The 27,066-nt window shown below is 34.3% G+C and overlaps 1 protein-coding gene across 1 annotated transcript in view; it reads right to left on the bottom strand.

Moving 5' to 3' along the window:
- Positions 1 to 246: 246 nt before the first annotated feature.
- LOC145255582 (uncharacterized) overlaps positions 247 to 27,066 on the bottom strand; it is a 120,435-nt gene continuing 93,615 nt past the window's right edge. Inside the window, exons 16-20 of the mRNA XM_080114057.1 lie at positions 23,735 to 23,880; positions 7,504 to 7,589; positions 6,928 to 7,001; positions 5,078 to 5,227; positions 247 to 556 (exon numbers count right to left, since the gene is read on the bottom strand). Coding sequence (XP_079970183.1) covers positions 308 to 556; positions 5,078 to 5,227; positions 6,928 to 7,001; positions 7,504 to 7,589; positions 23,735 to 23,880 — 705 coding nt within the window. The 3' untranslated portion in view covers positions 247 to 307. The remainder of the gene's footprint in view (positions 557 to 5,077; positions 5,228 to 6,927; positions 7,002 to 7,503; positions 7,590 to 23,734; positions 23,881 to 27,066) is intronic.

The raw sequence follows: 27,066 nt of genomic DNA, 5'->3' as shown, positions 1-27,066 counted from the left end.
TGAATTGGAATCGGAAATTTAGTATGGAATCAGTAATTGTATCAGAATCAGAAAAAATATTGGAATCGTCCCATCACTAGTAAAATTATTCGTAAATAAACCCTCTTTTTCGAATGTGTCAAATTGTAAGTTCATAATTCAACCGGAAGTGAAAAAATGTGGCAAAACGCATCCTTTTCATCATTGCCCATTTCAAGATGCCTCAAATTCATTGATCGAAAAAAATGATTAAAATAATAGTAAATATAAACTTTTCAATAGTCAGTTATTGTCTGTTGATTTCTTTTCATAAACTTGTTTGCAGGTGTCAAGAAGTGGTGGCATTGATCTTAGGTAAGAAGTCTGCTTTCTTCCGGTAAATAGTGGATGATATTTCATCCAAGTGGCTAACCATTTTCTCCATTTTTGAGTCCATTTCACACTTCAACTGTTTGATTTTATTTTGACTTCCCACAGAAGAATTCACAAAGAAAGACAACTGTTGGCTGTGGTAGAGACCACGGTAATTGTACATACTTTTAAGGTTATACTGCGTCTTCACTTGCATTTTCAGCAGCTGTAATAAGTAGAAAGCAGAAAAATTTTGTTTTTTGAAATTCTTTCTCTTTATAAATACACTAGCAAATGTACTCGGCACTGCTAGGTATTAAATGTAACGTTAAATTCTTTAAAAAAAACAAAATGAAGTAAAATAAAAAAAAACAGAAAGAAACTGATATATGTGCATGAAAGTATTATGGTTTTTCTAAACAGTTTACTTCTTTTAAGTAAAAAAAAATCTTCAAGCTGAGATCGAAAGCAAAGCCTAAAAAACAATGAGTCAAGTACGATAACCATTAGGCCAGCTTGATATAATCTTTAAAACCTGTTTTCAAACCTACTTATACTTAACATAAGAAAGCTATCATGTGAACGATTTGCACATGTGCAATCATGAAACAGTTGACAAACAGGTAAAAATACGATAACCCTCCAAGTACTAATTTTTTAATTTTGACTCCTTAGCAGCCTTTTTTTTTTGGATGAAAACTGATAAAAAAGATTTCTACATCTCTGAATACACTATATACCAAATTTCAAGTGTGTAGATCAAAAATTAATTGCATGTATAGGTTCGGAAGTGTCCTCACACAAGCACACATTCTCATTTTTCTAGATATTTTGATTAGTTGTACTTACTTGATGATGCCTGGGATGAAGTGAAGTTATTTTAGTTTTTAATTTTTATTTGTTTACGTATTTGTAAACTAACAATAAACAACTCCTATTATATTCTTTAATTTAAAATGAATTATCACCTTACTGATTTTTATTTTAAGGTGATTATTAAACAACGTTTCATAGTAGCAGGCATCTGGGCCAAACTTAGTAATTTTTTAATAAATTGTACGAAAGTACATTATTATATTGCAAATAACACAGCACAACAATAAGAAATGAAAATTGGCCAAAGTGTTAGAGGTTTAATGACATAGATCTTAGATGTTATACATATAAACAAAAATACAATCTTTTTCTTTTCCTGCCAATTTGTATGTGTTTGAGAGTAGAGTGGGCTGGGTAAAATGAGTCAGTTTGATGCCAAATATGTACACACACCTTGTCTAGATGGCTGTGACCTCGGGGAAACTCACTGGAGATAACTGCTGGCTCCCTTTCCATATGCACTACATCCATCCCAATATTATATTGATAATAGAGCAGCTTAGTGCTACCAAAGAGTTAGGACTCTTGAACTGTCAGTCGGAAACAGTAGCCAGACAAACAGTTAAACATGTACCCTCAATCTGTTAAGTAAGAGTGACGCAGACTAATCACATAGGAAAGAGTGGCAAGCAAGCATCACCAAGTTGCTCAGTTTAAGAAAAAGCAATGAGAGAAAAAAGGGCTGGAGAATGATGTTCATTGTTCGAGTCAAGAAAATGAGGCCAAGCACCGGATGTCCCTGATTGTACCTCTGCGCCTGGCTAATAGACAAAGAATAAGTGTGAAAGCTGGGTAATAGACAAAGTCTACCTATTCCCTAATCAACTTACATTTACAAACTGGATAGTTTTTTCAAGTCACCAGCTCTAGGAAGGTTGTCGTCCAGGACTAAGGAGGCCTCTCTCCCCTATGGTGGTAGATGTTGCAGTTACCACAGCATTTTCAAGGACTTTGCATTCAAGAAAAGAAAATCTTTCTTCATTATATTTTGGCGCTTTTGCCTTAAGATTTGCTTTTTTTATTTTTTGGTGCCCTGATAAAAATAGGGTGGACCTGTAAATTCACCCTTGTCCATCTGTTCGTTCATTCATCTGTCCGCACTTTTCTCAATAACCATGCCTTGAAATTTTTTTGAAATTTTGCACAAACATTAAGCATGATATGAGTACAAAAATGAAAGAATGAATTTTCTGAGAAAACTCCAGTTGACCCCCTCTAGGAGTGCCTTTCGGGTTAAAATGGCTAAAATTGATACTTGTTTAGGCCTTGACATGTTAAGGCGTTGGGGACTTTTGTGGCTAAATGGGGGCGTAAATGATGGACAATCATTTCTTTTTTTGTATGTTGCAGAACTCAAATTTAAATATGTTAAGGCCTAAAACTGTACTGTTTGTTCATTTTCACCAGGATTTGACATCCTCTGAAGACTTTTGGGGCTGCGGGGAGGGGGGCAACTGTTGAATTTAATCATTTTTTTATCCCTCGTTCACTTTGCACTCACAGGGGACCATGCATGCTTCATTTGTTTTATTACATTTTTACCCCAAACAAGGCACATTGCCACTTTGATGTAGGGGGCTACTATCAGGGACATAAGTTACAGGGATACTATATAGAGAGTTGAGCAGCAAGATATCTGTTCACATTACACTTGAACTTCTGCACGTCAGTACAATTGGAGAAGCAAGTGATCTCTACTGTGACTTTGCTGCTTGTCGGGTTTGTTGGGGTATTTACATTGAGGCAATACAAGGGCTTGTAGTTCGTCGGAGCATCCACCATTAAAGTACTCATAAAACAGGCAGAGGGATGCAACATTTCGTCGATGGGACAGAGGTTGAAGCTAAGATGACAGTTCCGGTTGGCGACTCTCTTTTGAACTCTGTCCAGGAGTGAGAGACTAGTAGCAGATGTACCAGCCCAAAAATATTGCAAGGATACTCTCTTGTGTGAGTAATTTTCTAGCATGGTAGAGTGAGCCCATCTGTTCACATTACATTTATAATTCAGCAAACTAGTATAGTAATGGAAGCAGAAAACAGGGAGTATAGCAGTTTGAAGATGAACTCATAGCACTTGTACCCCCTTGACGTACATGCCCAACTTATCTAACAAGCAAATCCCACTCCTTCACTGTTGAGGTCCCTAGATGTGGAAAAGCCTTCTATTCTAATAGTTTCTTCCCTCAGACTGTTAGACTTTGGAATTCCCTTCCTATTTCATGCTTCCATGACTTTACTAACCTGCTGAAGTATAAATGTAATGTGAACAGACATCTCACTGCTCAACTCCCCACAGTACCCTGTTAGACATGATCCCAAATAGAAGCCCCTTATGTTTCAAATGGCAGTATGCCTTGTTTAGGATTAAAAAAAAGGGTAAAAACAAAAATCTAATGATCAAGAATCAAAAACAATAATTAGAATCCTATAAAATTGTAAGAATTTATTTCTATGCCAACACGTCAAGATCATCATTTGGGGTTTTATGTTTAAAAGGTTGTTCGTTGTAGAAATTTTGGCAAATGATGAGTTCAATGGTGTAAACAGAATGCAATAAAAATTGTGTATTGGTTTAATGTTGTTTTTTAATATTATTAAATATAGAATTATTTCAAATTAAAATCTAGTTAGTATTACGCGTGTAATCTGAAGAAAAGAAGGATGTTTGGAATGTGTATATATGCTAAAATAATCAAGAGTTTAGCAAAAACGAACCGGAAGTAGCTTATGCACTATGCTTTTTTGTATTACTCAAGATGAAAAAAGTATTAAAACATCTTTATTCCTGTGTAATACTAAATTGCTTGAACTCCAAAACATTCTTAATCTTATAAAAATTTCATACTCACGGGACCTGTGGAAATTCCATAGGAGACTCATTCGTATGTAATATATTGATGTTGACATTCTGTAGATGTTCAGTGTAAATGGAGATGCAATCATATTATGTTAGCTCTTTTGTTAAAACTGCAAAAGTATTTATCTAAGCTAGCAGGGACGCCCGGCATAGCCTGGTCGTAAAGTATGACATTTTAATTTTTGCAGATTTTGTATATATTATTATACAGTTAGTGTTCTATCGATTTTTATATATTATGAAGTTGCAATTTCAAAAATAAAAAAAATATATCCATAGGACCTGAATGCATCAACTTGAATGGAAACCGAAGCCAACACTTATAAAAAATATATGTGTGTATATATGATATATATAACTTGAGTTTCTTTAGCTATAATAGAAACTGAAACCAAAACTTATGAAGAATTCTCGATAAAATTATTTATAAAAAAAATAGATTACTGGAGTGCCATCAGCTATAATCGAAACCAAAACCAAAACTTATGAAGAATTCTTGGTAAAATTATTTATTATAAGAAATGGAAGTCTATAATAATTGAACAACTCGGATGTAAGCATAACACAGAAAATAAATAAATAACACACTCTATCATATTAATATATATATATATATATATATATATATATATATATATATATATATATATGTCATCCACATACAGTATTGTTTTGCTGTATTACAGCTCGTCAGTGTGGCTAGACTACCAACTACCTCAAGCTAGGTGTGAAACTCGACTGCCTAGGCAACAGTCGACGTTCCTAACTGTTACATTATTCAGCTGCTGCTAAAATGGGTATGTGATTTAACAATGTTCAAACATTGTCTAAACGTCTAAGCTCCATTTGTTCACACAAAGAGCATCGCTTAATACGCTAGTGGCAGTTTGTTTATCGCCTACACGCTTATTTTATATGGATTTTTGAAAAAACTGTTTACACCATCAAAATCATCATTTACCAAAATATTTTGAAAATTCTTTTTAAAATAATAAATAAATCTCCACCTCACCTGTTTTAAATCTTTTAGCGCTTGCTTCAGTAATAATGTCTCCTCGGACAAGCGGATATATTCTTTTTTCTTATCCCGCAAGTCATTCTGCTTTGTTCGGAATTCCAATGCTAATTTTGAATTTTCTTCAAGATTTTCTTTTTTCTTTTGCTAAAGAAGAAAAATATTTTTAAAATAATAAATTAGCTTCAATCGAACTGCAGTTAAGAAATTATTGTTTTTTTTTATGGAAATCGCTCCAGACAAGGCATGAAGCCACTTGATATAAGGAGCTAATTAGAAAAAAATAATGCTACTTCAAAGTCAAAGACATGCCAATGATAAGTGTTAGATGGAATAGATTCTGACACAGAAAACAACAATTCTTCCCTCTTTGTCAGAAACATGGCTCATGAAATGTGAGGACTAAAGGACAAAATAAGGGAAACGAGAGTTATGCAGCTTCCAAAAGTAAACCTAAGATCCACTTTCTACTCTCCTTTAATTCTAATATGCTAAGGCATTTCATGTTCATATGTACATTATCACTTTTTACATGCATTAAGAAAAAAAAAGATTGTTCAATCAGTGAAGATGATGATTCTGACATCACTAAGGTTTACAATTCTGACTCTACCTATTTTAAAATGAATTGTTCCAAAATCAAACTGTCCTTCCATCTACTGAAACAGTACAATTTTCATGATCATCCTCTTTCTCTTTATTATTTTTTTTTCTTTACCGGTGACACCATTTTGCATGCATTTGTATATAGCCGTCCGCGCTATGTTATAGAGGAATTCTGGTTCTTAAACATGCTTGCATGCATAAAACTACAGCTACTTGGTAGTCCCATATATTTTATGAGGGTTCACATGAATCAGTTGACTCTCCTCTTAGAGAGGAGTTGTGCTGCTTGAGAGGAGCTGGGCTCCTAGAACAGGTTTTTTTTTTTAATTTTGATAGCAATACCAGAGTCTCTGTATGAAGATTTATTGTAGTTGTAAGTATTTAAAACAAAACAATAACCCTGAGTTATTACTTATAAGAAAAAATATTACTACTTATATTATTACTTATAAGAAAAAAAAATAAATAAATAAATAAATAAATAATAATAATAATAATAATAATAATAATAATAATAATATTATTATTATTATTATTATTATTATTATCATCATCATCATCATCATCATCATCCTTGTCATCATCGTTATCGGCTTAACATCCATTTTACATTGCTGGCATGTATTGGATTGCTTTAAAATTCCACTTCCAATCTAATCTATCTCTGACCAGGTCTTTATTTTTTTTTTCTTTTCTGAAGTCAATCCTTATCACTTCCTTCCATTTTTCATCCGGACCTTCTTCTGTCAACCGACCCTACTACCTAAACTATTATACATCTACAAACCAAAGAAATCTTATGAATTCTTTTAACATGACCATATCAACAAAGTCTCCTGTTCTGCATATATCTCCATATACGGTCAAGGTTTAATCTTCCTCTGAGGACATGCCTATCTTTATGACTTACAAACATTTTTCTAGTTTTAAATTCTTTTCATAATAAAGATCAGATTAGAATAACAGGCATTCTAAAGAAAGACTCAACTTTATTTCTTCTCTGACAGTAATTCTAACAAAAGTACAAAAAAAAGTAGTAGTAGTAGTAGTAGTAGTAGTAGTAGTAGTGATACTAAAGCAATTTAAAAGTGTATCAGCAGATCTGAACAAAAAATAATTATAAAAAAATATAGATTTGCAATTATTTTTAGAATAAGTCAACAACAAAAGCTGGTATGTTAAACTCATAAAACATTCTCAGGAGTTTGCCGCATAAATATTTTTTTTTTTATCAAACCCACCGAAATATCTACAAGGGTTTCTTTTCGACAACGCAGTAAATCCTTGTGATCCGTCTTCTCTTCATTTAATCGTGCTGCAAAAAGTTAAAAAAAAAAAAAGAACTGTTACAAATTTTATTTTTATGAATTCCATTTAGTAATAAATTTTCTATGCGTAATAAACTCTCTTCTAATTATTCATAGAAGCACGAGTCACGCATATGTTAACCAAAGCAGCTAGGTGTGAAATACCTGCTGCATTATGCAAGGGCTGATTGCTAAAAATAGACTCACTAGAAATTCACAAAATGAAAGAAAAAAAAAGGCTTGTCATATAAGCTTTGTGAAGTGACCTTGTCTTTTTTCTTACTTAAAAGACTTAGAGAAAAAAAAAAAAACAAATAGACAAAAATACAATAAATCTAAATGTTTATGAATCATGTGTGCAGGTTTATGTATGTTCAAATTTTGTGTTTGATTTTTCTTATTTGATCAAAACAAGTCAGAAAATTATTTACATGATCAAGTGAAGATTCTATTCAATAAACAGAAGCGGTATCAAATGTATTACATACAGTGAATCAGGAATAGACTTACCAATGGATTCTTCCCACCGGGTTCTTGTATCCATAGCAATCTTAGATAAATTATCCAATCGAAGATTCGCATCTGCTAATGAACCTCTGAACAAAGACAAACATATTAAAACATAATACAAAGAAACTTTACTTTTCAATTATCAAAATACCAAATTGGAAAAAAAAAAAAAAGTAGCTAACAATTTGATTAAAGTGAATATTAAAAAAATAACCACACTGAAAGAATGAGTGAGAGTTCTTGGATTAGTAGATGTAGAGCAGTTGAGGTAGCAGGGTCAGTTCACAAGGGAAGGTCATGGAAAACATGAGAGAAAGTGATAGACTGAGACTGAGACGGGGTATTTAGTTCTCTCCCACTGCAAGAACTGTGTCACCAAAGTCAGAAAGTGAGATTGAGAATCAGCACCCCCAAGAAAGGGCACTCTCATCTGCAAAAAGTGCTTGAGCAGATCCTGTCAGCATTCCCCGGTAAGGGCACCTCAGACGATTAACAATAAACTAACCCCTCCTGAAAGAGATATGGTAAAACCTGGGAAGGTGGACCTCCTAGAACTTTACAGAACTAATATCCCACCGCACAATCATGTTGATTTTGGGGTCCGAGGATAAAAATCTCTGAGCTTGAGGGAAAGAGGAATAAATAAAGAGCTAGTCATGTTAGTTTGGAAATCAATTTTTTAAACAGCCGAACAGATACAACACTACCTTCCTCAAAAAAAGGAGGAGATCATATCTGGGAGGATGGTATTATGACAACAGAATAGATGCTATACTATCCTGTCCTCAAAGATAAAAAAGTGGACGTAATTCCTGGAATGATAGTGTCATGACAACAAAACAGGTACTACACTACTCTCTCTGAATTGAACATTACATTAATCTGAAATAGCATAGTAAACTGAATTGAGCATTAAAACACAGTTCAATAGTACATTTAATAAAAGTAATAGAGTAGTTTCGGCTTCAGACAGATAGATACTAAATCCCCATGAGTAACAGATTGAGAGAATAATTTGACAAATGATTCCAAAATCTTGAATACAGCCGTTATACACTTCCTTAAAAAATATGCCTGGTTAACATTCTTGATCTATGTTAAATATCATGTAATGATATTTCAGACACATTTACAGCTGAAATCCGGAGAGTTACTTCCTTTCGGATACAAAGGCACACACACAACGAGTCCTGGCCTTGATAAGGGAAGGTACGTTTTTAGCCCTCGTGGGAAGTATGTCCACTTGAGAGACTGAGTAGAACTCTAACCACTTCTAAAGTGAGTACCAAATTATTGCTGTTCTATATTGTGATGTTACGTTATTCTTTACGTTTGTCAGTTGATAATAAATGTGTATTTATGTATTTGTGAACTATTTGTGTTTGTTAAGTATTTTTAGTTTCAGTTAATCAATCAACTATGAGACTCCTATTACTTACAACAAAATCAATACCTTTTGTTCATCAACTCGGGTAAACGTGGTGATATTTATATTTGTTTGTTGCAAACAAATGTGCGTTTTTCTTTATTTCAATGTTCTGATACCCACTGGGCTCCAATTGAAATGAATGGCTCTCCTCTCAATAAAGCATCTGCTTCAACAAGCTTCTGTAACTGACCTTCACCCCTGACTTGAAATTGAAGACTTACATCAAATATGTTGTCAAGGTTCCTGGAAAACCTGGTTGGATCATTCTACTGCTCCAGAAAGTATCTCACTCCTGATGCAATCCTTTATCAGTATTAAGAGCCAAATACATTCTAAAATGGAGTACTGTTGCTACATCTTGAGAGGAACTGCTCAGAGCATCCATTTCCTACCTTGACAGGGTTCAAAACCAGCTTTGAGACCTAGTAGGTGATGTTGTTTTCTCCTCCTTTCAATCTCTTTTCCATGGAAGAGACATTGCAAGTTTATCTCTGCTCTATCATTATTTTAATTGCAAGTGCATAACTAAGCTTCAATCTATGACTTCGACCTCCCCCCCCCCCCACTCAACCCAGCAAAACATTCAAATTTGGGCTTCAGATCCTGGCAGGAGGAGCAAAAGTGGGTTTTGCTTTTTATCTGGTCTAAAGAGAACGGAAAATTTCTAATAAAGTGGCAGAGCCATGTAACACCAGGATGGCATAATTGAATATGCAAATCATGCACGTCTTGCAAAGAGTGAGAGCTGAGATGTGAGAGAATGTGTCAGCAGCTGCATTTTACATTCCCGGACGGTAGACAATACTGAATTTGAACTGTGACAATTCAACGCGCCATCGACATATTTTGTCATTATTAATTTTCGATTTTCTAGTATTATTGAACATAAAACTAATGCTCTTTTGATCCGTGATGATTTGAAGTGTCTGCCAAGTAAGAAGTGGCACCACTTTTGAAGAGCTTCAACGATCACAGCAACTTCCTTTTTGACAGCATTTCATTCAGATTCAGTGTCTGTGAAAATAATGCAACAGGCTGACCTTGTTGATTTAATGTAACAGCTATGCAGCAATTACTTGCATCCATCTCTACTTCAAATTCTTTATCTGGATCAACTGTTATTAGAGTAGCATTTTTTAAGTCATTTTTCAAAGTCTGAAAAGAGTTTTGGAGGCAGTGGAAATTCCTTGTTATGATTGAGCAATAGTATTTTGTTGGAGAAGTTTTGAATAAACTTTCTATAATACAAAAACATTCCAACTGCTCGTTTTTGAGATGCGAGATTTAGAGGGATTGGCATTTTGAGAAGTGGTTTCAGTCTTTGGTAGTCAGGAGCAATTTGGTTGTTTTGTATAGTGCATCCAAGTAGAGTGATTGTAGTATCCGAAATAATGCTCTTGTTTTCATTCAGTGTGATGTTATATCTTTTCATTACATCATAGAATCGTTAAAGATTGTGGTCAAGCTCTTTTTGATTTCTTCCACATATTATGACGTCTATGTACACAAACGTATCTGTTAGGTTTTCCTTATCTATAATGTAGTCAATACATCTTTGGAACACACTCACTCCATTAGAAACACCAAAATGGAGACAAGTGAATTGGTAAAGTTTATCACTTACTTTGAAAACTGTGTATTTCCAATCAATGTGACTTATCGGTATTTGGTGATAGGCAGACTTCAGATCGAGTGTAGTAAAGATACTATACAGCATTATGTTGTCAATCATTTTATTGATGTTAGGCATAAGATAAGCATCCAGTTCCGTAAATCTATTTATGGTATCACTGTAGTCAATGACCATTTTTTTGTGTGATTTTCGTTGGAGGTCACCAGAACCTGAGCTTGCCAAGGAGACAATGAGGGCTTTATTATGCCTTCTCTCAACATCCCAGCAGTTTCCTCCATCATTAATTTGTTCTCAACAATCGAGTGACGATGTGATTTAGTGGCAATAGGAGTTGTACCTAGAGAAATCTGAGAAAAGAAAGGTGGAGGGATGTTTATAGATGGAAAAGAGTTATTCTTGTTAATAGCTCCAATAATGAGTTCATCCTCATTTTGCATTTTTTTAGGATGTCTTTCCTGATAATTATGTTGATAAAGAGATCCTTAATCACTTCCATTGTTATGCTGGGATGGGTCTTATTTTTTAACACAATGTCTACAACGGTTTGCCAATAATTTTGGCATGTTGGTTAGGCTCTGCCAGAGCTATAGTTTTTTTTTTTAGGAATCATGAAGAGTTTCAGTTTTTTAGTAGTATTTTTGCTGATAAATGTTCTCAGTGTTACATGTTGGACATCGCAATCGCGGATACCACAAGTTCCCACAGAAGAAGCAGACTCTTTTAGGTTGGGCATTCTCCTTTATAGAGGCTAAGTGGGCGTCTTCCAAAGGAATTACGGCAGCGGCTATGTTGTGGTTGTTTTCGTAGCTCTCCGAATGTTTTCCTGCTTATTTCAGTGATCTGGCTATTGTGTAGGTTTCTTGTAGTGTGAGGAAGAGTTCCTCAAACAAGTGTTGTCAAATTGAGGAGGAAGACATACCACTGACAAAGGCATCTCGAATGTACTGTTTTTTGTTTTCTTCAGCGGTTACAGCTTGAAAAGTGCAGGACTTTGCGAGTACTTCCAACTGTTGTATGAACACGTCAATAGTTTGAGTCGGTTGCTGTTTGTTTGTCAGTAGTTGGTGTCTTTTGTACACAATGCTTGCCGGTTTAATATAAGCAGCACTGAGGGCCTCTATTGCGCTATTGTAGTCCATGGCATCGCTCATTATCTCGTAGACAGCGGCTGAAATGTTGTTAATCAAGGCAAAGGAGTTCTGGCAGTTGTTTTCAATTTCGCCATTGTTGATAGTCATTAAATAGTTTTCGAAAGTCAGTTTCCAGTGCTTTTATAATTTTTCTGAGTTTGAAGCTGTAGGTTCGATGTCAAATCTTTCAGGGCACAGTAGTCTGCCCATTTTTTGTTTTGTTTTGTTTTATTAGTTAATAAAATTGTGATGAACTGAAAAGAATATCTGACAAGGAAGAAAAGACTGGTAAACCGTTGATATACGTTTTATTAATGAACAAGCAAAACATATGCTGTGATTCTTGTACTGTGTTGTAATAGTGAAAGGGCTTCTTCTGGCTAAGGGGGATAACCTATGTCATAATGGGATAAAGCCAAAGGAGCAGGGCGACAAGGGTAATTTAAAACTATAACAATGGTGCTTAGTAACTTGCTAGTAGTAGTGCTCTGGAGGCCTCCTTAATTTTAATTAGTGCTTTTAGTAACACTGTGGAGACTTTTTATGTTTTATTTTTTCACTGATCACTAAAAAAGTAATTTCTCTTTAAGGACGTAAAAAATTGGTTTTAGTCATGCTCTGGAAGCTTCCTTGCTTTTATTTAGTGCTTTCAGTAGCGCCATGAAGGCCTCATGATTTTTTTTTTTTTTTCACAGCTCATTTATAAAATTTTTATTTCATTCATTATATGTTGCTAGAAAGTGGTAAATAAATATGGTTTTTAAACAAATGACTTTCAGGATAATGCGAGATAAATAAGTTTTTAACAAAATATGTTAAGCACATTTTTTAATACTGCTTTGTTATTTATGGTCTCAGGCAATAATCTGACACAAACTCTGGAGCAATAAATTGTTGATATAGTAGGTCACACAGTAAATAGTATATGCTACATAAAATAGTGCTCAATTCTCTAGATATAACAAGTGCATACAATAATGCAGTAGGCCACTTGGAATGTGGTAGATGTTGAATCCAAATGTACTCAATACTCTAAATAGTTATGCGTTATGTGTTATGATATAATTTTACTCTTATTAAGTCTCAATACCCTAGACATATATAAATACTAGCCTGGGTGCCCAGCATTGCCCAAGTGTTTGGAGGTGTGTGTATGGCAACAAAAAAAAGTGGTAGTAGGCAGGCAGGCTTGAACCCATACCGCGAAGGAGGAAAAAATCATGGAAAAAAAAATGTGACGTCTTTGCTGTTGTGCCCATCGCCAAACTGGAATTGACGAATGTTTAAATTAAGGCTAGTCAATCGAAAAGAAGGGATGACTTTCGAAAATATTAGCAAAAAAGCGACCCCTTCCTGTAGAAAAGTGCCCAGTTGAGGGTGAAGGAATGAATGCTTTTAGCCAATTTTACAATATTTGTCGTCCAAAGGGCCGAGCTTGAAAACGATACTGATCCCGTGAAAATCCGTCACGTCTGTTGAAAGTTTTAGGCAGACATGCAAACATATATACATACATTTAAACAGACAGGTGAGATTTATATTATAGACTAGCAGGGGTACGTTGCCCAGGTTTTTGGAGGTGTGTGTGAGTGGGGGGGTAAATCAAAACAAAATGAAAAATAAAGATTAAGCGAAGCAATAACCCTGTTTAAATATTATTAAAAAAAGAAAATGTTGTTAAAACTTCTTAAAAAATCGGGAAAAAAAACAATGGACGTGATGAAAAAAAAAATGAATGTGATGCAAAACGAACGATGTTAAAACTTTTTTAAAAAGCGGAAAAACTAAAACAAAAAACAGCGAACGTGGAAAATGGAATGAATAACCCTACTTCAATATTAAAACTTTCAAAATCGAAAAAAAAAATCTTTCATCTCAGTGCAATCTTAAGATAATGATGCTGCTCCTTAATCAACTGAGCTACGAGCGCATCAGCAAAATTGGATCAGTTTTTTTAATATTTAAACTAATTCAAGAAAGACCGTTTTTTGCGCATGCATATTTGGCTAACGATTTTTTGCTACCCCTCCCTGCAGAAAAGTGCTTTGTTGAAGGTGAAGGAATTAATGTTTTTAGCCAATTTTAAAATTGTAAAAGAAATGTAAAAGAAAAAAAAAAATTTGGTAGGGAGGTAGGCTTGAACCCGAAGCCTTGAGGTAAATAGCCTGACAACTTACCACAATGCTATGCAGGCAGAGAAGTGAGGAAGGGTGAAATTTAACGTTTAAAAAAGCAGGTGGTTAAACGAATGTGAACGTGTGGTTTTCTAGGTCAAACATCACACCATAATAGTAGAGAAAATGAAATCACAGCAAATTTTGTAACATAAAAGTCACTGAAATAAAAGATATTTACAACCTCCTTTCGTCAATCGGACATATTATAATCTAGAGAGTATATAAAAAGTTCTAAGAAAGAATGACCCACTCGAGTGTCCCCCCCAAAAAAACCTTTGGTGGACATACAAAAAAAATGCACACACACAAACACATTTTCGCTTTTATATTATAGACTAGTGTGGGTGCCTGGCTTTACCTGGGTGTTTGTCAGTGTAAAAGAAAAAAAATAGTTTTGGTAGCGAGGTAGGCTCGAACCCGGACCCTTGACATAAAGGTGGAAAAGAAAGCGAAGAAAGAGAGAGAGAGAGAGAGAGAGAGAGAGGGAGAAAGAGAGAAAGTAAGAAAACAGAGATACAAAGGAGAAAGAAGAAAAAAAGGCAGAAAAGGAAAGGCAGAAGAGTAGATTTAATTGTATATGCTTTTCTGTTTTACGTTTTTTATGTTTTAAATCAGATCTTGATCATGTTTTATTACAAAGTAGTGGGGGGGGGGCGGCTTTGCCCAGTCATAAAATATGCTTAAATATATTTTACTTTATGCAGATTTTGTATTTAATATTACAGAGCCAATTCTTTATTGAATATTATATTGTACCTAATATAAAGTAGTGATTTCAGAAGTTTAAATAAACGACTTGGGTGCCCAGCTAGAATCAAAACCAAAATATTTAGTGCTCCAACCCCGTCTCCTACTAATGTAGCTGTTGAGATAGGTAAGAAAGATTAATATTAAATGACTTGAAGAAATGAATTAAATTTGGGCATGCGCAGAAGTAAAAATAAGTCATCAAGAAATGAACATTTTGCATTTCAACTTGCTAATATATGTCTCTACACGTTATTCATCCATCCAAATAAAGATTTTACTCATTATAAACTATTCTTGGTGTATGATTAGTATTTCCTGTTAATTTCAGTGTTATGTAACCAGTAGTTTAAAAGTTTATCAGTTAAATACTTACACACAGATAGACTAAAACACACACATACATCTCCTGTTTTATTTATATTGATAATAACTTTAATTTTTCACTCAAATAGAATGTTGAAACAAAAATAATTTCAACTTCTTACAGGCATGTAAAAAGCATATTTATTTTTGTTTAATTTAAATTTAAAAAATTAAGTAAAATATAATCTTTAAAACTGAGATACAAGTTAGAAAAGCATTTCTTGTAAAGCATGAAATTGGCTGAAAAAAAAATGTTTTTTATCAACTTTAAAAATAAAAGTACAAGAGTTAATTTGAAATTTATCAATTTTCAAAATGCACTTTTATAAAATTTACAAAGTATAAAAATTTAATTTAAATTGAATCTAAAAATTACCTGGGATTTATTTTATGCTATGTATATTATAGTGCATTTTGTTTTAATTAGTTTAAAATTATATACCGCTATCATTAATTGTTAAATAATAGATAAATTTAATTTTTTAAGTGCAATAAAATATACACAACATAAAATAAATCAAAGGTAATCTTAGATTCAATTTAAATTAAATTTTTATACCTTGCTTTGTAAAGTTTATAAAACTGCACAGTGAAAATTTATAAATTTCAGACAAATTAAATATTGTACCTTAATTTTTAAAGTTTATAAAAAAAGAACATTTTGCTTAACCATTTCCATGCCTTGCAAGAAATGCTATCTATATATAGTACTGATTTCCAAACTTTAAAAAAAATTACTTCGGTGCCGTCAGCTAGGATCGAAACTAAAACACAGTACTCCATCCTTAGTAGTTACTGTGTGAGCTATCGTCAGATGGATAAGAAATCGTTAAAATTTAACCGTCTTTAATGTATAAATGTATATTTGCACGTGCATAGAAGAGCCCTTTAAGTCAATTTATGCTTGTTAAGTTCCAATTTTTTTTCAATTTTGACCTTCTAGCAGATATTGTTACTGGCTAGAGACCAAATAAAATTTGTTTTAGTTGCCCAAATCCTTTATATATCAAGTTTCAAGTCTGTAGACCAAAAATTGACAGAAGAGTTTAATAGAGACCGTTCCTCAGACAGAAAGACAAGGTCACTTTTATAGATAGATAGACATATAAGTATAAAAAAAATGGATGTAAAAACTGCATAAATGTTTACATATTTTTACTTCTAATTTGAAGACGTATAGGAATGCAAATTGTCTTTTTAAAAAAACAATTTTTCAGCCACTTCTTATAACTTTCCTTAGTAGATATAACATGAAAATATATTTATGGCAAGTAAGCTACACAGAAACATTCGTGCTTTATTGATGAGGTATATATATATATATATATATATATATATATATATATATATATATAGGGTACTTTTAAAGGCAGTAAACTTTGAATTGATGACTTTATTTTCTTCAATTGCCGATTTGGCAACTATTGGTTGTAAATACCAAAAATTAATTTTCGCAATAAACCACATATACATTTGTATAATAAAAATATTTTCTCCGCGATTAATTTATTTTAATGTTTGCTGCCCCCACCTCTCTCTCTCTCTCTCTCTCTCTCTCTCTCTCTCTCTCTCTCTCTCTCTCTCTCTCTCTCTCTCTCTTTCTCTCTCTATCTCTCTCTCTAACATTCTATTTTAAACAATATTCTTTTATGCTTCATTTGAATCCGAAAAAGAAAAAATTTCTAATTAGAAGCAAAATCTCATCTTCTTCCTTAAGAGTTTTATTTTTTTCTCTCCAATAAAAATCTTTTATCAGTGAAATGTTTTCACAAAGTGCATTACAAAATAGAATAAAGCCGTCAATGTTGAGGGAGGATAACACATTCTTTGTCAACCAAAAATTCAGAGTAGCAAAACAAAATTACGACTGTCTTAACCCGATGCAATAGTCACAATGGCAACAGTGAAATCTACCCAGCAAAACCTGTAGAGAAATTTAGCCATGCCACACTTTGAGCACAATGATGTAGTATTAAGCGGTGAATAAACAGTAGCTATATTAATAACTAGTGAAGTGATTTGGAATTACCCAGGATATAACGTGTGATGTATATTATTAAAAGCAATTGAGCGCAAATAAGTTCCAGAATAAAATTAGAAATAAAATAGTTTATTATACTATATACATATTAATGTAGAGACAATTAATCGGGAATAATAATAAAAAAAACAAAAATCAGAACACTTTAGGGTATTGGAATCAATATTAGAATCGAAATTAAACTAAATTTTATGCAAATTCTTTTTATAGGGAATACACACACGCATACACACAAATATACACACGGTTTCTTTTATATATATTGCAGACCAAAATCTTAAGGCCAGTAAAAATTTTAAAAAAAAAACAATCTATAATTAGCCATTCATTTGAGTAGAGCTATGAAAAACGTAAAAATGAGAAACTCACAGGCATCTCATCAATGTTCTGTCATTAAAGTTTTGTGATTATTTGGTAACATTAAGCTTTCCAGTGTAGGGCTATGCAAAAAATGCATTTTAAAGACATAATAAGCCGATCGAAAAAGTAAACAAAAGTAAAAAAAAAATGGATATACAACATTTGTGAATGAACACCATAAACATAAACCAAGCAAACACCTTCATTCCAGATTGTAAAGCTTGGATGTATACTCGACCATGTTAGTGTGTATTCTACAACTAGTGAAGAAAAAATTAATAACAGACCATAGTGGAATGGGGCTGTAAATGGATGGTAACATCAAATACTAGTAAAACTAAGCTGCTCTCCTTTAACAATTACAAGAAGCCTCTCCAACCACCAATATCCATGATAAATAACACCCTACCTGAAAATTCTTCCTTCAAAATCCTTGGCTTAACATTCACAGCCAATATGAACTGGAACAAATACATTGAGGACATTGCAAAGGCTGCTGCAAATAATGTAGGTTCCCTCTATCGAGCTAGAAGATTACTCACACCTAAAGTATCCTATACCTCTACAAAGCCACCATCCGCCTATGCATAGAGTATTGTTGCCACATCTGGGCTGGTGGATCTACTGCTCTCCCTCTTGGAAGGGTCCACAGAAGGATCTCCAATCTAATAGGTCCCCCATTGTCAACTTATCTCCAACCCCTGTCCCATCACTGCAATGTTGCATCATTGTACTTGTTTTACAAGTATTTTAATGGAATGTCCTCTGATGAACTTATTGCACTTGTGCCCCCTCAATGTACATACTCTTGATACACCTGCTTAGCAACAAAATCACGCCCCTTCACTATTGAGGTCCATAAATGCCAGAAAGCCTTCTACTCTAATAGTTTCTTCCTTCGAATAGCTAGACTTTAGAATTCCCTTCCTCTACCTGATTCCCTGACTGTACTGACATGCAGAAGTTGAAACATGATATAAACCAACATCTTGCTCATCTTCCCTAAACATGGTCCTAAATAGTAGCCCTTTACGTTCAAGTGACAATGTGCCTTGTTTGGAATGAACATGAGTAAAAAAAAAAAAATAATTAAAATGGAAACGATGCAATCCCACAAACTGAAACAACATGTGGAAGTGTGCAACTATCGCTTGCCAGGAAGAGTAACTTAGTTTATCTGTGCTGTGTGACATCTCTGGAACAGTTGCTACATCCTGGGCATGGTACACCAGCTCCCTGGGTGATAAATACAATAAAATGATAGATCAAAGGGTTGATATGCCATCAGCTGGTGGATTTTCGTTTTAAGTTTTCTGTTATCATTACTGGCAGGATCACTGTGCTAGAATCAAACACTTGTAGAAAATAAGTGACAGACACATTTTCTCATAAAAATACAAATTCTCTTATTTTATACTAGGGAGGGAGAGGGGCGCCTGGCCTTGTAAAGTATGCTTAAATATATTTTAATCCACGCAGATTTCATATTTATTATTACAGAGCCAATTTCTATTGAATATTATATTGTACCTAATATATTGTACTGATTTAAAAAAAAAAAAAAAATGACTTGGGTGCTATCAGCTATAATCGAAACCAAAACATTTTGCGCTCCTGTCAGGTTCCCTACCATTTGAGTTGTCGACAGATAGATAAGAAAAGTTTTAAAATTAAACCACTTCAAGCTATGAATGAATTTGCGTAAAACTAATAAAAATATGTCGGCAAGTTGAAATGAACATTTTGCATTTCAACTTGCTGACATATTTTTGTACGTGTTATTCATCAATCCAAATAAAGATTTTACTTGTTATAAACTGTCCTTGGTGTATGGTCACTATTTCCTGTTAATTTCAGGTTATGTGACCAGTAGTTTAAGAGTTTATCGGTTAAATATTCACACACACACACACACACATGCATATATCTATTGTTTTATTTATCTATTTATATAGATTTGAAGAAACATTTTAAGAACTTGCGAATCAGCTGCATGCAACCAACCCATCCCTTGCTGACCAAGATTGTCGAAAGACAAGAGATACAAAGAAAGAGAAAGAGAGAGAGAGAGAAAGAAAGAAAGAGCGATAAGGGGATAGATAGATAGATAGATAGATAGATAGATAGATAGATAGATAGATAGATAGATAGATACTGAAACCAAAGAGACTGAAATGTTATTTTGTTTTTCCAATCCTGATGTTGGCCAAGTAGGTTTGATCTTTTGTTTTGACACCACTGAAATTTTATAAATCTTTGTCAACCTGAGGCAAACTAATGTGCATGGACATTTCAAGATGAAAACAGCACTAACTTGATTTTACTTGCCTCTCCCCCCCACCTCAGAGGACACTGAAGCACATGTAGAAAGTTTTTAAATATAGGCTTCCCTCAAAAGGGCTTTTATCATTGTACCACTGGAGAAACCCATTCAACAAACTTGCATTATATAAGCATTTAAACGCAAAAGGCCTGAATATCAGAAATTATCTTCTGATAATTTAAACAAAAGATCAATGATACTACTACTACTGCTACTACTATTACTGCATGATTTAATGTCTCCTGTTCCCAACTGCTGGGGTTGGACGATGTCTTGTTGTGTCATTGCTGGTGTTGATGGCCGCTCTCCAGGCATTACAATCGTTGGCCAGGTGCTCTGTGATGTTTAGAGCATGGAGGTCAACCTTTATGTTGTCCAGCCATCACTTCTATAGCCGACTGCAGTATTTGCCTTTGACATGTTTCCTAAAAGTTGTCATCCATACTCTTTAGGTGCCTAAAACCTTTTGATCTTCTTTGCCTGAGTTTTATGTTGCTACTAGCAGGTTGCCCGACATTGCCCAGTCATAAAATACTCACAATCTTTTATAAATAGACAATATAATAAACACTTAATTTGGAGCCGTAAGCAACCAGACCACCCAGCAAGCATTCCTGAGGAAAATAAGATTGCTTCAAATAACTTAATAACCCACAGATCGATCTGCACATCAACAGAGATATTCCTCCTGTTGAGCAACAATATCAACATGCTATATTTCACATTCGGAAACAAATAAAAAATTATGAAAATCTAAAAATGCTTTAAAAGACAAGCAGTACGAATATATTCCATTGTTGTAGTACTCAAGAAAACACCAGGATAAGCCAATGTCTGTGTAGATATGCAGTTAGCAAAACAAAACTATAAAAATGGGACAATATACAATACCAATACTTGATGAACTTATGACTATGTTATCAGGAGTAAAGATTTTCAGTAAACTACATCTTTACCAAGGATACAACCAACTAAAATTAACTGAATAATCTACATACATAACAACCTTTGCACTTGGGCTTATACAAGTACAAATGCCTATTTTTTTTAGTTAACTTAGAAAATAAGATTTTTAAGGAGACAATGTGCCAAACTCTTGCAGGCATTGAAAGGGATGTCAACATCAGTGATAGGGTTTGATACATTTTGGTGTGGCCAATTCGGCAGGGGTTGAGCGATTCGGCATCAAATTAGCATTTTGTCATTATAGTCCAAGTTTTGTTTATATTTTTAAAATTAATTTAGTAAACAAAGATATTTTTTTCTTAGGATAAAATTGAAATAAAAATTAAAAGAAAAAATGTCTGAATTAAAAAATTAAATTTAAATATGGTAATTTTTAAAATGTTTTAAAATTTAAACTCGAACTAAATTGTTTGAAGTAAAAAAAGTGAAAGGACTCATTAAATATGATATTTTCTAAAAATATCTGAATTCATTTATTATTGATATTTTATTTTAAAAAAAATTGTGTTTGGGGAAAGGTGGGGGGGGGGACATAAATATGCCTAAACAAGAAAATCTTGATATAAATGTTATTTTACTATATATGTGGCATCAGAACATCGTTGATTAGATCAGTTTCAGTTAAAATTAAAATTATTTTATTTTTAATTTTAAAATATTTTAAAAAATTTTAATCCTTAAAAAATTAATTAGAAAATAATTAACCAAAAAGAGTTTTGCAAAAACATGATTTTTCTTAAATGCAGTTAAAGTGATATACGATATTTTCATACTGTTTTTCTTAATTTAAAAAGAAAGTTATAAAGTCTTTATAAAAATGACTGACATAGTTGGCGCTGAATCAGTCATGCCATTAAATGAACTGAGCCTCCCATTCACTCAGTGATAAGATCTTCTGCTTTGGAGCATTTTAAGAAGATCATGATGCCAACAAGTGAGCAGACATTTCATGGTTTCATATAGAAGAGTTATACCCTAGATGCTGATAAATGCGAAATTCAGAAAATTCTGCTTGAACCTCTAGGGACCTTCTTTAAACAGATGGGATCAAATTTAGCACAAAAGAAATCAAGAATATCACAAACCTTCCAACGCCACTGAATGCATCCAAGGTTTGCAACCTGATAAGAATAATTAACTCCTGCCGAACATGTTTCATTCTTAACTTTTCAATGTTTTTTATGTATCTCTTTACTTTTTTGTCTTAGAAATCGTTCACTTTGCTGCTTCTTTTCCTATTTTCCCATTTTCAGTTTTTTGCTTCAAGCTGCGCTGTATTGTTATTTTTGGTGGTGCTTCTTGTGGCAATGATCAGTCATTCTCTGTTTTGAATTATGCATTATTCTAAACCTTATGTGTCATCCTCATGGTCTTCTATGCTTACCAAACATCGTACACCTTTTCTCCTTTTTATATAGACTTCATCATGATCATCCTTTGGGTATAGTGCATCGTACATAGCCAGTAGTTTCCTAGCTTTTGGGTTCAGATGTCTGAGTTCTTCTTTTGTCTAACTTGTGAAAGGTCTAGAATATCTTACTAGGAATACCATTTCTCTCCATGCAACACATATCCTCAACCCACACTGGTAAAGTTTCACTTCCACACATCATCATACTAGACATACATAATTGACAGATTTTTTTTTGGTTAACAATGGTAATGCTCTGATGGTTAGTAATGGCAGAATTCATAATGGACTAAGCGGATGAGCATAGGACAACCTTGATCCATGTACATCCAGCAAATTGTACGTGATGCCAACTGTGATCCTGAAGATCTGAGGCAACTAATGGAAGACAGGGAAATCTGGAGAGAGAGAGAGTCACATTGGTCCAGGCAAGGAGTCCAACCAGATTAGATTTGATTAGACTTGAAAAACTTTTCATGAAACATTTTTCAAATGACAGCATTGATTTTGTTCTATTTCTTTAGCAAAAGCAATTGTGATTTTCATATTTGATGATAGAACTATGATCAAGGGGAATTAACTCTTTTTCTATTTCAGGCAGAGTTACCTTCTCCTTTTTACCTCTGTTATGCAAGTTCTCATGTGGAGCCACAAGAATGAAATGAGACAGATGCTAGCAGGCACCAGGAAAGGATGACTTTAAATCCAGATAAATGAAGATGAAGATATATTATTCTGCCCGTGATAGTTCTGATACACTCGAGTAATATCAAACAAAGACTGATAAATGTAATTTATATCATTTGTAGCAGACGAACTTGCAACAAGCACAGTAGCAAGAGTTAATTCTTGCTGCTCGAGATTTGAAATTCATTTTCTCCCTGGCTTGTCCAATTACAAGCCAGCTCTCAATCACGTGACCGAGTATACAAAAAGGTGAAATGGCAAACCCTCTTTCTCTTTCTCCCTGGCTTCAGCTGGTGGCAGACATTTGCCTGGGCCTTTGGCCCCAGGCCTAATGTGTTTACAACAAGCATGGTTATCGTGAAAACTTGTTTCCACGTGCACTTCACATGTACTCTTTCCTACCACAAGACACTAACCCTTTGTCATGTCTACTATCGGACGCACGCTCCTACATATGTAGACACATTGAACACTTGTCTCTCTCTCTCTCTTTCAACAAGCTTGACCTATATCTAACTGTCGGATATCTAATCTACGTCCCCACATCAGAAACCCTATGAATACAAGTGTGCACGAACACTGAACTCTCCTACTAACCCATTTCTCTCTTGTACACATTACTAACAAAGATAACAAATAAAGTTGCTTTTGAATATAAAATGAAACTCCATTTTGTTGTTTCTTATTCTATATTTTGGTGACCCCCAACGTAATACGAACACGCAGCCTTCTGATATACATTCTATGTGTTGCCTCCTTGTAAATAAAGCGTCTACATCAAGTCAACTGTGAGTATCCTTATTTCTGCCACTATTTTCCGGTAATTATGTGCTACACATATAAACACATATGTTCATCTTAAGGCACAATCTTCTGCAAGGCATTAATAGTTATAATATGCAAACAGTCTCATTCGTAACATGAAACAGATTATATAATAAACATATGATAATAGTCTTACTTCCATTTTAAAATTTTTTCTTCTATTACAACTTGGGAAGATTCCAAAGCTTTTCCTTGCTGCTGCATCACTTCCATTTCCATCTTCTTCCTTGCTTCATCACTTGCCAGTAAATTAATTTTCACCTCCAGTTCTTGATTTCTATGCTGCACAAATAGAATTTGGGTTGATAATTACAAAAGCAAAGGTTTTCATCATTCGATACAATTAAAAGAAATAAATCAAAATCGAAGCAGATAATCAATAAAAACAGACTCAATCAAATCTAACAAAATGTTAAAGATAAGACGGAAAAAGAATATAGATGGTCATGATACAATCAAAAATCACATGGTCAGATTTTAATATTGCATATTAATCCATATTTATCTCTCTTCCACAGTGGGATGATGTGACAAGGGTTGGAAAATGGAATTTGAATAGCAGTCTGGCCTGCAAAAATGTCTGAGTAGCCCCATCAGAATTCGCATTCACTTTTTATCTCCCTGCTGCTCAGTGTACAAATGATCTAACTCAGTTGGCCAAAGCAGACATAGAAGCACATGTAAAGCCCACCTCCCCCATCCTCATGATTCACGTCAACCTGTGCATCTGATATTGTACAAACGCAGAAAGCGTTCTGCTGATTCAGTCGCCATAAGTCAGATACAAATAATCGAGATTGTATAGAAGCTAAAAAGAGTGTAAGAGTGAAATAGTCACAGCTAAGAGAAAGTATATCAAAATGACCAGAAAACACATAAATTAGAAATTTGTGAATCTTGCTTCTCAACTAGTTGGAAAATTGCTTCTGGTGAAGGAACTGACCAGCAAAATTACCATAATTTTTCTTCCACTCTTCACTAAAATCCTTAAATCATTAATCAATTTAGCAGTAGTCTGCCACATCGTTAATGCTGATTTTTTTTGTAGGGTTGGGGGGGGGCGAACTACAGTATGAATTTAGGCAAATCCATTCTACTGCAAATACCCTAACAGTCATATCTGAATGCATATAGCATACCCTGGACAAGGTGATAGCATTTGATATATCTAAAGCTTTTTATAAGGTCTGGCGTGATCCTCTTTTCATGAAAATTAATTTGTAAAGGAGGAATATTTAATATAATCAGATCCTCCTTAGCCAAAAAAAAGATATCCAGATTCCTCTTAACAACTGTACATCTAAATAATATGGCATTAATGGTGTACTTCAGGGGTTGATCCTTGGACCATTATGGTTACTGATCTTCATAAATGATCTTCTTGAAGCAATGGCGTCAGGAATGGGTATATTTGCAGATTACATCACACTCTATTCTCAACATGTGATGTACCGTAGTAAGGGAACCAATACATGTTATGACCAGTTTCAGTTGTAAAAGAGACCAAGACAAAGAATAAGTCGTAACTCCAACTCCTTTTTTTGTTTTGTACAATGATATTTATTTCTTTGTTGTTACGGCCATGACGTCACCCACGTGATCTAGAGCATTCTCCACATCTCTCATGAAGTCTCGAAGGTTATCTTGTCTCCCTCGTGAATGTTTTCTTTCTCTTTATTTATAGTTCAAAGGCTAAATCATTAAAAAAATTTTCCAGTCTGTAGTTGAATCAGGACATAAATGGATTTTAACATTTAATGCTACTTTTTTGAGTTATGGTAGTCCATCCATGTAGATGATGACGTCTCCTTCATTTTTTTTTTCTTCATTTTTTCTTTTCATTTTTTTTTGTTATTATTTATTTATTTTTTTAATTGACTCTGTGACTCCATCGATCACTATGAAACCCAATGCATGATCTGCACTGCTATGCACATATAGAGCACAGGAAGACAGGATTTGGGTTTGATGGTGAGTGGCTGCCACTCGTCGATGTCTCAGTGTATGGCGCTCCATAGCTGCTCGCTCATGCTCGTTGTTGAAGAAGGCCATCCTGCTATAACATGTGGAGTGCCAAGTGTCTCTGTCCGCTACCAAAGTCTCCAAAAGATTGAAAAGGATATTGCATTTGAGAGTGAGCTTGATGGAGTCTATGTAGCATTTCTTTGGGCAGCTAACGTTTTCTTAATGCTACCACAGCAAAGTTTTTTCCTTTAACAATTATAAGAAACATTCTCAACCACCCAATTGCCATGGATAACAGCACTCTATCTGAGTCCATAACTCTTCAGCTTAACATTCACAGGTAATAGGTAATATGAATTGAAACAAATTCATAGAAGATATTGCCAAGGTTGCTGCAAGGAAAATGGGCTCCCTCTACTCAGCTAAAAAACTTCTCACATCTGTCAGTATCCTATATCGCTACAAAGCCACCATTCGTCCATGCATGGAGTATTGTTGGCACATTTGGGCTGGTGCACCAACTTTTAGCTTCTCTCTCTTAGACAGGGTCAGAAAAAGAATCTTTAATCTAATAGGTACCACACAATCTACCAAGCTCCAGCCACTGTCCCATCACCACAATGTTGCATACATGTGTTTGTTTTACAAGCACTTTCATGGAATGTACTTTAATAAACTTTTTGCTCTGGTACACTCTCGATGTAAACACACCTGCTATACCTGATAAGTTTTTTTTTACATAAGCATCAACACTTATCAAGGCTAAGAGGCCACTAGAGGATAAGGGTTAAAGAGTGCACAGTAGAAATTGGACAATATAGTAACCGTTAGTAATGGAGATTCGGTAAATTTGTTAACTTATATGGAACGGCTCATCAAAAACTTGTTTACTTGAAGACAACCATATTGTAGTCAGCTGGAAAGAAGAAAAACGGAAGACAATTCCATAGATGTGCAGTTCTAAGAAAGAAGCTTTGCTCATGGAATCTACATTTAGGTTTAGGCACAGATAAAGAGTGGGGGAAATTAGTGATAGTGTTTTCTGCTAGACAGGTGTTTCTTCTGAAAGTTTGGCGAGGGGGGACCATAGAATGGAGCTCAGCCGAGCACTTGCCATGAAAATAACGATAAAGCAAAGACAAACTCGCAACATCTCTTCTGTGAGAAAGAGGTTGCAGGGAAGAGAAAAGGACATTCCCCACAAGGCTACGAAGTCTATTTTGAACTCTATCAAGGCAGATGATAAGTCCTTTCTAGCAGCTCCTGTCCAGATGTGGCAAAGTACTCCATCCTTGGATGTACCTGGCTCTTATATAGATAGAGAATTGCATCAGCAGTGAGATATCTACTGGATCGATAGAAGGATCCTACCATTTTTCCAGCAGCCTTGGCAACGGGTTTAATGTATGTGTTCCATTTAAGATCAGGAGTAAAAGTCAAGCCCAGAAGCTTGTCAAAACATGAGGCCTCCCCAAGACGAGAGCCATTCATTTCAATTGATGC

The sequence above is a fragment of the Euprymna scolopes genome, chromosome 3, assembly GCF_053919585.1.
Source record: "Euprymna scolopes isolate OS-2025 chromosome 3, ASM5391958v1, whole genome shotgun sequence".
NCBI lineage: Eukaryota > Metazoa > Mollusca > Cephalopoda > Sepiida > Sepiolidae > Euprymna > Euprymna scolopes.
The sequence above is the reverse complement of the archived record's forward strand: the minus strand, read 5'-3'. Positions and strand labels throughout refer to the sequence as shown.